At 43.2% G+C, this 16,785-nt stretch overlaps 1 protein-coding gene across 1 annotated transcript in view; it reads left to right on the plus strand.

Annotated features, from left to right (window-relative positions):
* The window catches only part of IQGAP1 (IQ motif containing GTPase activating protein 1), a 107,096-nt gene that overhangs the window by 63,418 nt on the left and 26,893 nt on the right, over window positions 1–16,785 (plus strand). Inside the window, exons 15-19 of the mRNA XM_006058277.3 lie at window positions 2,199–2,362; window positions 11,316–11,406; window positions 11,710–11,877; window positions 12,872–13,014; window positions 16,016–16,186. Of these exons, the coding sequence (XP_006058339.1) occupies window positions 2,199–2,362; window positions 11,316–11,406; window positions 11,710–11,877; window positions 12,872–13,014; window positions 16,016–16,186 (737 nt within the window). The remainder of the gene's footprint in view (window positions 1–2,198; window positions 2,363–11,315; window positions 11,407–11,709; window positions 11,878–12,871; window positions 13,015–16,015; window positions 16,187–16,785) is intronic.

Consider the following 16,785-nt stretch of genomic DNA (forward strand, 5'->3'; position numbering starts at 1 on the left):
GGTTCTGACACTGCCTGGAGCTAGATCATATTGCACAAATTGTCCTCCTTAAGAGGTCTCTCACTTCAGACACCAGCTTTGAACCTGGTGTTCCCAGGTCACCGTACTTTCGAAAATATATTCAGGGGTCCCCTCCACCCGCTCAGTTTCAGTAATTGACTAGACTGACTTACTAAACTCAGGCAGGCACTGTACTTGTGGTTATAGTTTTATCATTGCTGTTGTCCAGTCACTCAGTCGTGTCTGACTCTGCAGCCTCATGGACTGCAGCAGCCCGGCTTCCCTGTCCTTCACCATCTCCTGGAGCTTGCTCAAACTCATGTCCATTGAGTCAGTGATGCCGTCCAGCCATCTTGTCCTCTGTCGTCCCCTTTTCCTCTTGACTTCAATCTTTGCCAGCATCAGGGTCTTTTCTAATGAGTCAGCTTGTTGCTTCAGGTGGCCAAAGTATTATAAAGAGTACAAATTGACTTTTATTGTACAAGAGTACAAAAAGAGTTTTATGTAGAGTACAAATCAGGACCAGCCAAAAGAAATCAATGGGGTGATGTCTTGAAGGGCCCCAAATTCAAAGCTTCTGTGTCCTCAGGATTTGTTGCCCTTTCCAGCCCATTGATGTGTGTCCTAGCCCGGGAAGGTCACCTGAGCTTTAGCTATCCAGAGGTTTTACTGGGGCTTCATTACTTCTGATTGATTAAATTACTTGGCAAAGTAGTGGCCAAGTAATTGAATTCAATTTCCAATCTGCTTTTTGTGTCTGGAATAGCCAAGCTGATGTTCCGAGATCGTAAGACTCAAAACCCCAACCTTCTGATCACATGGTTGGTTTTTCCAGCATGACCAGCCCTTATGCCAGAAGCTTCTAGGGGCCCAACAGGAGTCACCTGTTTGGCATAAACTCAGGTGTGATCCTAGGAGCCTACCATGAACAACAAAGACACTCCTATCACTTGGGAAATATGGTAAAGAATCTACCTGCAGTGCAGGAGACCCGGGTTTGGTCCCTGGGTCGGAAAGATCCCCCAGAGAAGGGAATGGCTTCCCACTCCAGTATTCTTGCTAGGAAAATCCATGGACAGAGGAGCCTGCTGGGCCACAGCCCAGGGGGTCGCATGGAGTCAAGACACGACTGAGCAACTTTCACTTTCCAGAAGCCAGAGACAAAGACCAACCAAATTTTTTATTATACAGTGGAGTCATTACAGAAGCAGTGCGGGGACTTCTGTGGTGGTCCAGTGGTTAAGGCTGTGCACTTCCACTGTTGGGGGTGTGGATTCAATTCCTGGTTGGGGAACGAAGGTCCCGCAGGCCATGTGGTGTGCCAAAAATTAAAAATCAAAAAAGAGTAGTCCAGCTGGCTGAGATACTTAAGGAGTGAACACTCCTAGTTTTATTTAGTGTTTCCTGTGAGAGATAATCAGTGATGTAGTGGGAAGAGCCTTGCCTTGGAGAAGGAGGCTCTGAGCTTTGATTTTCCATCTGCCACTTGTTTGCTGTGTGATCTTAAAGAGACACCTAAACCTCATCCTTTTATTTTTTTCTATAAAAATGTTGAACTAGGTGATTTTTAAGATTCCCTTGAATGCTTCAGTTTGGGATTGACATGTGCAGACTGCTGTATTTAAAAAGGATAACCAACAAGGACCTACTGTATAGCACAGGGAACTCTGCTCAGTGTTATGGGGCAGCCTGGATTAGAGGGGAGTTTGGGGAAGAATGGACACGTGTATATGTATGACAGAGTCTCTTCGCTGTTCACCTGAAACTATCATAGCATTGTTAATCAGCTATACCCTAATCCAAAGTAAAAAGTTAAAAAAGATTCCCTCGAACCCTCGACTTTTTGTGAGTCAAGAATAGCTTTGATCACATATTGGAGTATACTGGAAAGCTATCTTGTGAAGCTAGTTTTATCACAGTCCTCCTCACTCTTCAGTTAGACCAATGAAAAATAAAACAAAAAGACTTGAGAATTTCAATAGGAAAAAATATATAAGGGAGTTTACTTAGATGAAAAAAGCCCACTACGTTTAAAAGAAAAAGTTTAAATGCTGCTTAACATTTTGGATGGCAAATTGTAGTTTAACTCATTGTAGCACTTGGGTAGAGGATTGATGGTCACTTAGCTTGTTTAAAGACTGATTTATTTATACAGTTTCTTAATTTAAAAAAATAACCTTCTGTCCATCCCTGTGTAGGGATTTTAGCCATTGGTTTGATTAACGAAGCCCTGGATGAAGGTGATGCCCAGAAGACCCTGCAGGCCTTGCAGATTCCTGCAGCTAAACTCGAGGGGGTCCTCGCAGAAGTGGCCCAGCATTATCAGGACACACTGATCAGAGCAAAGAGAGAGAAGGCCCAGGTGAGTGGCCCTGAGTTGTTCCTTTCTGTTCAGAGAAGGCCATCCATTCTAGAACTGAGACAGAGGGAGGGGTGTTCACTCAATGACTTGTCCTTGGGCACCCTTAGATTCAGAGCAGTGGAGCACACAGTGTAAGAGTCATAGACTCTGCCTTCCGGAACTTGTGCTATTTTACACGTTTGGTTTGTTTGTTGGTGTTTGTTGTTATGGTTGTAGACACACCTCTTATGTCTCTTTACATAAATTCTCTGTTGAAACATAAGATCCAGGAAAATGTGTCAATTATTTAAATATACAGTTGTATAAATGTTCAAGTGAGCATACCTATGTAACTGGTGCTCGGATTATAAAAAGCATTAAGAGAAACCCCCCTTATACTCCCTTACATCCTCATTCATTCCCTGCAATGTGCTGGTAACCAGCGTCCTGATTTCTAACACCACAGTTGATTTTTGTCTGGTTTTGAACTGCATTTAAATGAGATCATACATTATCTACTCTTGTGTCTAGCCTCTTTTGCCCCACTTAATGTTAGTGAAATTCATCCATGTGGTTGCATGTAGCAGTGGTTGGTTCACTCTTACTGTTGTGTGCTGTTCTGTTTTGTGGTTATACATTCTGTTATTGGTGAATTTTGGGTTGATTCTCACTTGCTATTGCAATCAGTACTCCTGTGAATATTCTAGTGCATGTCTTTTGGTGAATGTGTATATGCATTTCAATCAGGTATACATTTAGCAGTGGAATTTGTGGGTCATAGGGAATACGTATGTTAGGCTTTAGTAAATAATGCCATAAGGTTTCTTTTTAATGGCTTTATTGAGATACAGTTCACATGCCATATAGCTCACTGCTTTAAAATGTACAGTCCAGTGGTTTTTCGTTGTTCATAGACAATCAGTTTTACAGCATAACCAAAATCAATTTTGCAGCATTTTCATCACCCCAAAAAGAAACCTAGGGGACTTCCCTGGTGGTCCAGTGACTGAAACTCTAAACTCCCAGTGCAGGGGGCCCAGGTTCAATCCCTGTTCAGGGAACTAGATCCCACATGCTGTGACTAAAAGATCCTGTATGCCGCAACTAAGACCCAGCAAAGCCAAATAAATAAACAAGTATTATTTTAAAAAAGAAAGAAACTTGGTACCCGTCAGTACCAAGTGGTTTCCCTGCCATCTCTTCAGCTCTAGGTACCCATCCGTCTACTTTCTGTCTGTGGATTTGTCAGTTCTGGACATTCCGTATAAATGGAATCATCAGTACAAGGTGTGGTCCTTTGTGACCGGCTTCCTTCACTTACCTTGGTTTATCCAAACTGTAGCATGCATTAGTATTTTCTTTTTGTTGTTGAACGATATTCCGTTGTATGGCTGCACCACATTTTATTTATCTATTCATGAGCTGATGATCATGTTTCTGCTTTGTGGCTGTTAGGGATAATGCTGATATGCATATGTTTTCCAAAGTAACTGTCACACAGTTTTAAAAAGTTTGTTTTGCCTCTTAGCCAGTTTGTTGAGGAGATGGATGAGATTTACACCTGTTTTAGTCCTCTTGATGAATAGGAAGTCGCCATGCGTTTAGTAGGCCCTCAGTTGTTTGTTCTGTGATTAAAGTGTAATGACCACCTGTTTGTCTGAATTGTGGTTCATCTCCTTTTAAATTCTTCCAACAACAGTTGAATAAGGACCTCCTCAACAGTTGTGCCGAGACCCGCAACTATGAAGATCCCTGCCATGAGGTTCTTGCAGCAGGCAGAAGAGCTAAAAGAATTTCTTTATTCAGGAGATCAGATTCTTTCTGGAAAATGAAAAGTAGTGAAACAGACCAGGGCTTTTGTATAATTGGAGCTTTTGTACACTGACACCCTTGTGGGTTCTGTAAGTTTGGGCTGTGGGGTAGGAGTTGTAGATAATACAATTTTTTTTTTTAAGAGGCAAAAATCAACTGTGGTATTAGCCCAGTGCCTAGATTTTATTTTAAAAATTTATGTGTTTATTTAGGCTGCATTGGTCTTTGTTGTTGTGCATGGGCTTTCTCTAGTTGTAGAGAGTGGGGGCTACTCTAGTTGCAGTGTGAGGTCTTTTTATTGCAGTAGTTTCTCTTCTTGTGGAGCGTGGGCTTTAGGGTGTGTGGGCTTCAGTAGTTGTGGCACATAGGCTTTTGGTGCCCCTTGGCATGTAGGATCCTCCCAGACCAGGAATTGAACTGGTATCCCTGCATTGGCAGGCAGATTCTCAACCACTGACCCACCAGGGGAGCCCCATAATATAATGTGGATAGATCTTTGATTCTGTTGTCATGAGAGTACTTGATATTAATGTGTCCTAAATGTATACATGTAGCAAGTACCAGGTTCCTTTTAAGAGGGTCATTATTATGCATGTCAGTTGATCCTGTGCTGTGGGTTGAATCACAACTCCCAGGAAATTTTGTAGCCAGGAAACTGAGACAGAGACATTAGCTGGTTTGAGTTACTCTAGTGAGAAGCAGTTGGTCATAGGAAGCCATAAGTGGAGGTCTGTCTGTGACACCAGTTTGTTGGATCAGAGCTTCCCAAACTCGACTGATCACTAGAAACCTTGAAAGGTCATTTTTAAAATACAGATTCCTGAGCTTTAACTCTGTTTCTGTAATTCAGAATCTCTAGTGTGGGGCCTGGCTGCTATGATTCTGCACAGGCCAGTGGTGGTCATGTTGTCTTTTGCTGCCTTATTAGTCCAGAAGGAGTGGACTTTGCAAGAATGAACTAAGTCGGGTCCATGTCTAAAAAAGGAAAGAAGATTGAGGATATAAGTTGTACCTGCTCTCATCATGTGATGGGCCTCACTGCTCCTTTTGTTTGGGTCGTGGGAGTTAAACTTTTAGAGGATATGACTAGAGTTTGAAGCATTTCCTTTTGCTGTGGAATAACTTTCCAGAGTCCATCAAAGGCAGAGGAATAGGGAGAATTAGAGGAAAATTTACTTACACTGCCAGGCTCAGTTGGGTACACTATAGTTTAGATATAATTGTCTTTTTTTTAAGCTTCAGCTCAGCTTTTAAGTTCCTCTTGGGAGTAGTTTTAAAAATAGCCATCTGAGTTCCCAATTTAGCAAGTGAAAGAGCTTAATTTAAATTTGGTCTGTTTTTCTTGTATTATCTCTGTATCTGGTTTTGGTATCAGAGTAATAAAGGCCTCATAGAATGAATTGAGTCGTGTTCCATCCTCTTTTATGTTTTAGAAAAGTTTGTAAAGGATCGGTGTTAGTTCTTTAAACATTTGGTAGAATTCACCAGTGAAGTCATATGGTCATGAATTTTTGGTTTGGTTTTATTTTTGTAGGATATGTTTTGATTTTTTTTTTTAACTGATTTTTATCTCTATATTTGGTATAGATCTGTTCAGATTTTCTTCAAGTAAAATGCCTCTTTTTCTTTCACTTTGCCTTTAGAGAATTCCATTATGCATATATCTTCCCTTTACTCAAATCTGCTGAATCCCTCTAGTGAATATTTCAGTCATTGTATTTTTCAACTTCATAATTTAATCTGTTTCGTTAATATATGTATGTGTGTGTGCGTGTGATATTCTGTATTTGGTGAGGCATCGTTCTCATTTCCTTTAGTTATTGGAACATACTTTAGATTGCTGACTTAGGTTTTTGTCTACTATGTTGTCTGCTTTATTTTTTTTTTTTCCTCTTTGGGCCATGCTGTCTTGTTTTTTTTACATATCTCGTAATTTCTGGCTGAAAGTTAGACATTTTAATAATATAATAGAGAAGGTTTGGAAATCAGATCCTACCCGTCCTTGGGCTTTATTGCCAGTTCATTTCTGTTGCTGTTTGCCCAGTGCTTTTCAGTCCTTTCAAGTCTGTATTTTTTGTCATGTGTGTCCTCTGAAGTCTCTGCTTGGCTAGCTAGTGGTCAGCTAACGATTAGACAGAAATTCCCTTGAATGCCTAGAACCAGCAACGCTTCCAGCCTTTGCTGAGGGGCTTTGTGTGTTGGGGCCTGCCTTCAGCACTCAGCTGGGCAGTTCACAGTTTTGCTTTACCCTTCACTTCATGCTTGCCCAGAGCCCCGGGGTCAGCCAGTGTCAGAGCTTACAGTCTTACCAGGTCTTTTTTGAGCATGTGCAAAGCCTACACATGCACTGTCGTCGTCTAGATCCCCATCCCAGGAATTTGTCAGAGCTTTTCAAAGCTGTCCCTGGACATCTCATTCTCTAGCTTTTCCTTTGGAGGTTTTGGTTTTTTTTTTCTGTGCACTGAAGCTTGTGGGATCTTAGTTCCCTGATCAGGGATTGAACTCCAGGAATTGAACTCTCCCTGGGCAGTGAGAGCATGGAGTCTTAACGACTGGACCGTTGGGGAAGTCTGTGTTTTTAAGCTCTTCTGTTAGCCTATTTTTGCCTAAGTGTTTATCCACTGCCTCAGACATCTCTGATGTGAAGCAGTTACCTCTTACTGTTTTGGATGGATACTCCAGAAAGGCTGTTTGCACTGGGCACGCTCTGAGTCAGGTCAAATAAAGAGAACCTAGCTGTGGTCTTCCGGGGAACTCCCTAATGTGTCAACTAATGCCAGTTTTCTGGGAATAGATAGATCTGAAGGAGGAAGGTGTGCACGGGGTGGGAGCTGAGTGGGTGGGCAGAGCACAAAAAGGGAATAAAGCCATTTAAAGCGCCACAAACCTCACTCTCTTACAGAGAGTCAACTGTTCTCGATAAACTCTCTCTGACTGCTGGAAGCCTTTGGTTAATTTCTGGAGTTTTAAAAAAGTTAATTCTGATGATTTTTGCCAGTGTTTTTGTTGCTTTTATGTAGAAGGGATATTCGAAGGTCCTGCCTCCACTGTTTTCACCAAGTCACTTCTCTCTTCATTTAAATTTAGTGCCTTGGGAATACTTGCTAAAAGTAGATTACTGGTCATTGGGTTAGTATTGTTCGAATGCCAAGGCATGGTATTAGTGATGCCTAAAGCTCAGCTTCTATGTATAGCAGTGCCAAATCAAATCTCAGAGATAGAGTTTTGAGTGAAGTAGAAAAGAATAGCTTTATTACTTTGCTAGGCAAAGGGGGATACAGCAAACTCCTGCCTTGAAAAGCTACATGTCCCCACTTGGGGAAAACAGTAAGAAGTTTTATAGACTGATGGATGGGTAGCGAGGTAAGGAAGAGTCAGCGTCATCAACCTTTAGGTCCAATTAGTCTGGGGTCTACATGCTTGTGGGCAGAATACCAAACTCAGAGAAGGTCACAGAGGCTGAATGAAAGCTGTTTCCTGTAATCAAAGAAATGGGAGACAGAAAGACCTTGTGCCCAGGAACCCCACAGGGCCCTGCCTCAGTGTCATTAGGGGTTCTCAAGGAACTCATAATTGGAAATATGAATAATGTTTAAGTCTTGCTTCTCACCTGCCCCACAGTCTGTGTGTACACAGGCATGCATACATGCATGTAGCTAAAAACCAGCAGGTGTGCACTGACACGGCTGGACCAGTTGTAGGAATATTGGATACTTTTGTTTGGGACACTGCTCCTGTCCCAAACCTCCCAAGTGTGTGGCGCCCCCAGTTCTAGCTCTTTCCCTGAGCGTTTACTGTGAGCAACTAGAAGATCGATACCTAAACCATCAAGGCTCCATTTTGATTGGTCAGCAATTGTGTTAATAAATGTTTTATAGATTCATGTATGTGTGTTTCATGTGTATATGGTATGTATGATGTGTTAATGTATATCTATATGTATATATAGCATGTTTAATGTACGTGATGAGTGCTAAGATTAAGATATTACATTTATATTACACATGTATGTGTCTACACATTTATGAATATTTTAGAAATCATGACACGTGCATCCATGCTGCATAAAACGAGAGACTTTTAAGGAGGTTTTAAGGGGTGAGAAGTGCCCTTTGTGGGCTTCCCTGGTAGCTCATCTGGTGAGAAATCCGGATCAGGAAGATCTGCTGGAGAAGGGATAGGCTACCCACTCCAGTATTCTTGGGCTTCCCTGGAGGCTCAGACAGTAAAGAATTCACCTGCAATGTGGGAGACCTGGGTTCAATCCCTGGGTTGGAAAGATCTCCTGGAGAAGGGACTCTACCCACTCCAGTAGTTTTGCCTGGAGAATTCCATGGACAGAGAAGCCTGGCAGGCCACAGTCCATGGTGTTGCAGAGTCGGACACAACCGAGCGACTTTCACTTTCACAGTACCCTTTGCAAATGTCTGTGTGCTTTCCATATACATACATACGTATGGTAACTGTTCTTTCTTTTGTCTGTCTTCCCTTTCCTTTCCCTGTATCTTGTGGCTTCTCCACCTCTTTTACCTCCAATCACCGCCCACTCCTTGGATTCTTATTTCTGGTCCCTGGCTCTTTACCTCTTACCTCTTCTAAAATGCAGTGTGCTTCACAGTGTAGTCAGAGATGTCAGGGGATGTTATTTCGGTATATTTTATATGGCATTTTCACATTAAATCTGTTTCATCTTAATATCCTCCACAATATCTCATCAGGTTTTTAACTCTCTAGAGGGGTTTAAATTAATTCTTAGAGCAAACTCTCACAGGAGGATGTTGAGTTGTGTCATCTGATTTGATCTAATTGGAGCAGTGAGGTCCCCTTCTTGCCTTACACTGGGATGATGGTGTATGTCATCTGTCTTGCCTCCTTCAGTCAGAGGAAGGATGTTTCGATCTCATTTCCCCCTGACCCACCTGAGACACGGATCCAGTCTTTTTTTTTTCCTTTCACACCACAGCTCTGTCACTTGTTTCTTAGGAATGTATGAAATGTGTGTATGTATGAAAATGCTTGTTTTATTTCTCCTGCTTTACTCTGCATGGAACAAAGATGACAGAACTCTGGATGGTCAAAATTTCTTTTTCTTAATACTTATTTATTTATTCAGCTGCACCAGGTCTTTGCTGCGGCACAGGGGACCTTCGATCTTCGTCTTTGATCTTAGTTGCAGCATGTGAGATTTAGTTCCCTGACCAGGAGCTGATTGAACCTAGGCCCCCTGCATTGGGAGCATGGAATCTTAGCCCCTGGACCAGCAGGGAAATCCCCTGGATAGTCAGAATTCTTGATAAGCTGCACCTTTCTCCAGATGCAAGGAAGGCTGAGCCAAATCTCCCAGCTTTGCTTACAGGAGATTCTGTGCAGAGATAGCTCATGTATGATTAGCCTAAAACTGAAACTCCAAATGACCTGATTCTTTGGAAGCACCCATTTTTAGGGTGCAAGGATGTTTACGCCACTTCTCTCAGAGGCTATACCTTCAGCAGTCTAGCTCATGACTTCTCAGTATAAGTTGTCACTGACTCAGTATATTATCTCATATTGAAACTATTACTTAGCATTGCCAGTATTTATTCACAGGACTCTTGAGAGTTGTGTGTGGCCATTTTCTATTTTGAGTAACAGAAACTGACCAGTGGTAGAGAACGGCTGAGTTCTGCAGCTGTTAGGCAACTTGCTCTTGTATTCTGTTTATTGGAGTCCTCTTTTCCTTTACTGAGACTGTGAGCTTCTTACATTGGGACAGTGCCTGTGATTGTAAGCCCAGCGCTTAACATAATTTAAAGTGGTCTTTCTTTCTAAAACTCTGCATTTGAGCGAAATCTTTACTTTGGATTTCAGGTGGCTTCCTTTGGCCTCACCCTGTCACCAAGGCACTTTGTAAACTGTGGGGATTTGTGACTTCTTGGCTTGGCTGAATGAAATATTGTGTCTCTCCCCAATAACACAGGAGGAAAGCCGAGCCTCCTCTAAGATTTTGTAGTTTCTTCAACTACTGGGTGTGCTGAAGACAGTGAAACTTCCCATTTTTTCCCAAAGCCAAGACCCTGCTTCATCTGACAACACAGTTAAAGTAACTGACCCCAACCGTCTCCTTGGTGCTTTGGCAAATTATATTTATATCAAGCAGTCTCAAAGGATTTTTTGAGCTACTATTTATCCCAGCTGCTATTAGCTCAAGCCTCAGGAGTAGTTACTCTTGGTAGGTCTGCCAAGGTTGTCTCAAACACAACTCTCCCAGCCTGGTCACTTTGAAACCCTAGGTGCCTTGCCTAAAAGGAGAAAAAGACTCTATTTCTGTCTCACCCTTGTCCCTAGTATTCAACTCAAACTACACTGTGGGCTGGAGAAACTCTTTTTGGCCACGCTGAGTAAACTAATCACCATTTATTATGTTTCTGTGTGAAGATGTGTCTCTTAAGTTTGCAACAACTGATTTAACTTCTGAGTTTTAGAATATAAGCTGATGATAAGCTTAAATTCTCCATAGTGACTCCTAACTTTGCGATAGTCTTGATAGTCATAAAAATAGTGGTCATAGAGAATGTATTGTTGTTGCTGTTTAGTTGGTAAGTCATGTCTGACTCTTTGCAACCACATGGACTGTAGCCCACCGGGCTCCTCTGTCCATGGGATTTCCTAGGCAAGAATACTGGAGTGGGGTGCCATTTCCTTCTCCAGGGGATATTCCCAGATCAGGGATCGAACCTGTGTTTCCTGAATCGGCAGGAGGATTCTTTATCACTAAGCCACCAGGGAAGCCCAAAAAATACATAGAGAATATTTACTCCCTCTGAATATTGCTGGTAAAGAAGGCTTTTTAAAAAAATGTACTGTGTATTCATATGCATGCCGTGGTCCTTGTCAGTGTTTAAGTCCCTGGGTCTCTTCCCAGTTTGGACCTTTTGCCCCTTCCTGTGCTCTCATCCTCCTGAATGACTGGAATTCATCTTCCTATATCCGTCACTTACATTTGAGGTATTTCTCGTGTAACCCTTTTACCAGTTTTTGATGCTGGCTTCTTCCAGTTGATTATTCCACGTCTTGTATACTTGAAACCTCTTCCTCTGTTTCTCATTGAGTGTCAGAAGCCACCATCATGGCATGTACCCTGATTTCATGCCTCTAATACTGTTTTGCTCTTAATGGTTTATAGGAAACCCAGGATGAGTCAGCTGTGTTATGGTTGGATGAAATTCAAGGTGGAATCTGGCAGTCCAACAAAGACACCCAAGAAGCACAGAGGTGTATGTATCGGTTTGTTTTATTTCTGTTCTGATGGAAAGTGGGGAGTGGCAAGGTGTTCCATAGCTCAGTACTCAGCTTGACTAAGATAAAGGGCTGGGGATTCTCTGATTGCCTAGTGGTTAGGATTTGGCACTTTCACCGTGGAGGCCCAGGCTCTATCCCTGAACGGGGAACCATCCCACTGGCCCAGTGGTGTGGCCAAAATTTAAAAAAAAAAAGATAGTTGTTGGGGGAACAGTATACTAGTAAGCAAATCTAGATGCTTTCTAAACTATTTCAGTAACAGTTCTCTCCTGGGGTAGTTGCCTTAGGAATCTTTGCAATCAATGAAGCAGTGGAGAAAGGTGATGTTGGCAAAACACTCAGTGCCCTTCGTTCCCCCGACGTCGGCTTGTATGGCGTCATCCCCGAATGTGGTGAAACTTACCAGAGTGACCTTGCTGAAGCCAAGAAGAAAAAACTGGCAGCAGGTGAGTTACGGGTAAATCAGTCTGTGTCAGTAAGTAAGAGCTTAGAAATGTCATGGAACAGAGGAAGAGGAAAGGGCCAAGCTATAGGGAAAGACACTGTATATAGTACAGGGCTTACTGCACAAGGAGATAATATTCTTGTGTTTAAAAGTAACTCTTTCTTCCCCTTGAGTACAGCTAATGTTAAAAAGGTCAATTTTCTGAAAATGTTTCTTTCATAGGATATAGTTCTGATTACCTAAGCCTGTAAGATACTTAAAAGTAGTTCATCTGCAGAAACGGGGGAATAAAGATAAGATACTTGATCCCATTTTATGCTTCCCCCCCTTTTTTTTTGAAAATGAACTAGAGAGACTGAATGGTTGCAAGTCTTTTTTGAGAATAGTTTTCTGACACACATGGTCTTACTCCGCTGTAGGCTTTGAAAGGGACAGAGGTAGACGAGGTCAGTTTGCCCATGTGGACTTCATAGGGATTTTCTTTTTATAGTGTGGACATGAATGAGCTAAATGAGACGTTACAGAGCCATAATTTAAAAGGCATTTAGGATCCCTGTTGGGAGAAGGCAATGGCACCCCACTGCAGTACTCTTGCCTGGAAAATCCCATGGACGGAGGAGCCTGGTAGGCTGCAGTCCATGAGGTCACTAAGAGTCGGACACAACTGAGTGACTTCACTTTCACTTTTCACTTTCATGCATTGGAGAAGGAAATGGCAACCCACTCCAGTATTCTTGCCTGGAGAATCCCAGGGACAAGGGAACCTGGTGGGCTGCCGTCTCTGGGGTCGCACAGAGACGGACACGACTGAAGCGACTTAGCAGCAGCAGCAGCAGCAGGATCCCTGTTTACTCTCACAGACCCAAGGGGCAGGTTTTGGGAATGGTCTTCATTTAGGTTGTTCAGCCTGATCAGAGTGATCCTGTAGGATTAGACATGTGGCTGTGGGGAGTGTGGCTCTGAGTTGCTCTGATCTTTCCTTTGTTTCATGTCAGGAGATAACAACAGCAAGTGGGTGAAGCACTGGGTGAAAGGTGGATATCATTATTACCACAACCTGGAGACCCAAGAGGGAGGATGGGACGAACCCTCAGACTTTGTGCAGAATTCCATGCAACTTTCTCGGGAGGAGATCCAGGTAGGTCACATTTCTTCACAAAAGAAGACGCTGAGAGACAGTACCTATAGTTTAGAGGTTATACTACTTAGGAAGAACAAGGGTGTGTGGTCAGTAGCCCTAAGACTAAAAGTAAGGCTACAGAAAAGATCCTGCTGTGCAGCACAGGGAACTCTGCTCAATGTGATATGGCAGCCTGGATGGGAGGGGAGTTTGGGGAGAATGGATACATGTATATATATGGCTGAGTCACTCTGCTGTTCACCAGAAGCTGTCACAACATTGTTAATTGGCTATAGTCCAATATAAAATAAAAAGGTTTAAAAATAAATAATAAATTAAAAAAAATAAAATTAAGGCTATATAACTAATTTGGAATAATTTTTTTCTAGTATGAGTCCCTCAGATCTAAATTAGTAGAACATCTGGATTATAGAATTAGATCAGATAAATTGTGTGCTTTTTTTTTTTAAGAAAACTTCGATAGTCCAGCAAAAAAGAAAAATGAAAAGTTGTTCTGACACCTCATTAAATACAACTACTCTTAATCTTTCCCAATTTACATACTTAATCTCTTTTCTGACTGTCCTACAAACTCCAAACTTTACTGTATTAGAATATAGCCTGCACTTTCACATAAAGTTAGCATTTTTTTATCGCAGCTTTCAAAGCACATCTTTACCATCCCCTGTGTCTTTGCTGATGCTGTTCATTCTTTTTAGAATTTCTTCATTCATTTGATACTTTTTGAACACCTCCTGTCCTCCTACATGTACCAGATATTCTTCTGCTCATTAGAGGTGTAATCATAAACAAAACAAAGTCCCTGCTAACATGAGATGTCCCTCCCCTGCCATCTACATCTGTCAAAATTCTGGCTGTCCAGGCACACCCATATCAAGAGACACCTCCTCTGTGTAACATAGATCAGTGCTCTGCAGAACTTAACGTGTGTGTGTGAATCACCTGGGGATCCTGGTGACGTGAAGACTGACTCTGTGGGTCTGACATGAGGCCTGAAATTCTACATTTCTGACCAGCTCCCAAGTGATACTGGTGCTGCTGGTTCAAGGATATAGTTTTAAATACCACCTACATACATAATCGTGTCTCCCTTGTCTTTGAAAAAAAAAAGACAAAAATTTTAATCCTCTAGAGCTCTCCTGATTCAGTCTTGCGTGTAAGTTCATACTCTGTTCTTACTAAATACCTTTAAGTTAGTCTGTCCTTCATGAATTCATTTTCCATTACCATTCACGTCTTAGCTCATGGCTATCCAGCTCTTACTTTAGTAAAACTCCTGCTTTAGAATGCATCAGTGGCCTTTTAATTGCCAAGTTCAGCGAGGAGCTGTGCTCTTATCATAGGCGACCTCTCAGTGTGTTCGCTTCCTTAAACCCTCGACTCTTTCGGCTTCTCCAGTGCTGTTCTCTTCTGGTTCTACTTCTGAGTGTCCCTTCTTAACCTCTCTCTCCTTTCATTTCCTCTGACTCCACTTGTGTTATATCTGGGTTCCATCAGCCCCCTTCTCTTCCTCTATAGTCTTCCTCGATCATCTCATTCAAGCCGGTAGCCCCAGCTTTCGCCTGTGTGCTTGCAAAGCTCAGTCTTGTTCCTTCAGACTCGCCACCTGCCACCTCCTCACCACCAGGTGTGCCTTTGCATCTGCAGTCTAGAAGTCCAGCAGACACCTCAGCACAGTTTGACAGGAACATCAGGGCTGGAATAGTTCATAATGGTGTATTTTTTTTTCCTCACATAAAGTAATTCTGGAATTGAGCATCCAGGGCAGGTGTGGTGGCTCCACAATGAGGTCTGTCCCAGGGTTCTTCTGTCTTCCTGCTCTGCCATTCTCAAGGTCACCTTGTCCTCCAGAAGGAAGGCAGGCAGGAAGTAGGAAGACGGGGAGGAGAGCAGACAGGGCTGTTGCCAGCTGTCTGTCTCGCTTAAAGAGCTTTCCTTTCCAAAGATCTTACCAAGCTGCTCTGCTTGCATCCCATGGACTGTCCCTAGGTCATATAGTCTTTTTGTTTCTGTTTATTTGGGTTTTTTTTTTTTTTTTTTTTTTTTTTTGGCTGCACTGCATGTCATGTGGGATCTTAATTCCCTGACCAGGGACCAAACCCATCCCCCTGCAGTGGAAGCACAGAATCCTAACCATGGGACTACCAGGGAGGTCCTCATGTAGTCTTTTAACTGTACACATTGTGGCCCGGGGTGGGGGATGGCTCTAACATCAAAGGCAAGAAGGGACTATGGCTATCAGGTGGTTTGCAGGTTTTCTCAGTAACCATTCTCAGCACTCCTGCCCTCACCCAGGGTGATCCAGGGCTGCTCTCACTTGGATCATATGCTACCAGGATTCTAATTCACCCGCTCACGCTAATCTACCAGCTACTCAACTAACCATGCTGCTTTTCTAAAAACACATCTGATGGTTTTATTCCTCTTTGAAGGTTTGCTGGTTCTCCAGAGCTGGTAGTAACAGTCCAAACATACTAGGCTGCTTTCCAGACCATCTGTAGTCTGTCCACTCCCCCACAGGGCCCTCCTCTGTGGCGTTCCAGGTGCTCCAGGCCTTGGTGGCACCTGTCTCTCTGTCTTCTTGTCAATATGACCCCAGATAAGCAAGCACAGTTCCTGGGATGGTCAGCATTAGGTAGGTGAGTGAGTAAAGGATATGATACGAGGTCAAAGAAGGTCACATTTTTTACTCTTTACCAGGGGATGTGAGGAAATCTTGGCCTTGAAAAATAGACCTGAAGTCTTCATTCTGTTTCTTGGCTAAAGGTCTAGTATAGGGGCTTCCCTGGTGGCCCAGTGGTAAAGAACCCACCTGCCAATGCGGGAGGCATGGTTTTGATCCCTGGTCCAGGAAGATCCCACATGCCGTGAGGTCACTAAGCCTGTACACCGCAACTATAGCCTTGGCAAACTGTGAGCATTAGTGTGTGCACTGCAGATGACACCGTGTTAAAACTCCATATGTGTATGTCTTCTCACGTGACTGATGTGTTTTCAGAGTTCCATCTCTGGGGTAACCGCTGCGTATAACCGGGAACAGCTTTGGCTGGCCAATGAAGGCTTGATCACCAAGCTTCAGGCTTGCTGCCGGGGGTACTTAGTCCGGCAGGAGTTCCGATCCAGGATGAATTTCCTGAAGAAACAGATCCCAGCCATCACCTGCATTCAGGTATTTCAGAGCCTCCTTTGTGCAGACAGCAAGGGGGCTTCCAGAGCAGGACTGATGAACAGTCAGCGCCTACAGTCCAGTGCCTGAGTGTGATGAATAGTCAGCACCTGCAGTTGAGTGTCTGAGTGTGAACAGTCAGCACCTGCAGTTGAGTGTCTGAGTGTGATGAACAGCACCTACAGTCGAGTGTCTGAGTGTGATGAACAGTCAGCACCTGCAGTTGAGTGTCGGAGTGTGAACAGTCAGCACCTGCAGTTGAGTGTCTGAGTGTGATGAACAGCACCTACAGTCGAGTGTCTGAGTGTGATGAATAGTCAGAGCCTGCAGTCGAGTGTCTGGGTGTGATGGACAGTCCGAGTCTACAGTCAAGTGTCTGGGTGTGGTGAACAGTCAGAGCCTACAGTCGAGTGTCTGGGTGTGATGAACAGTCAGTGCCTATGATCGACTGTCTGAGTAGGATTTTGCCTTCTGACCATCCCTTTCTCTACTGCCACATAATCAGCATGTGCTTAATGGTATTCAGTGACAGTTGTCCAGCTCAGTGGCAGTTCTTCTCGGCACCTCACCATCTCCTAAGACTGTTCCTTTACGTGAGGTTT

This window comes from Bubalus bubalis, chromosome 20 (genome assembly GCF_019923935.1).
Source record: "Bubalus bubalis isolate 160015118507 breed Murrah chromosome 20, NDDB_SH_1, whole genome shotgun sequence".
Lineage (NCBI taxonomy): Eukaryota > Metazoa > Chordata > Mammalia > Artiodactyla > Bovidae > Bubalus > Bubalus bubalis.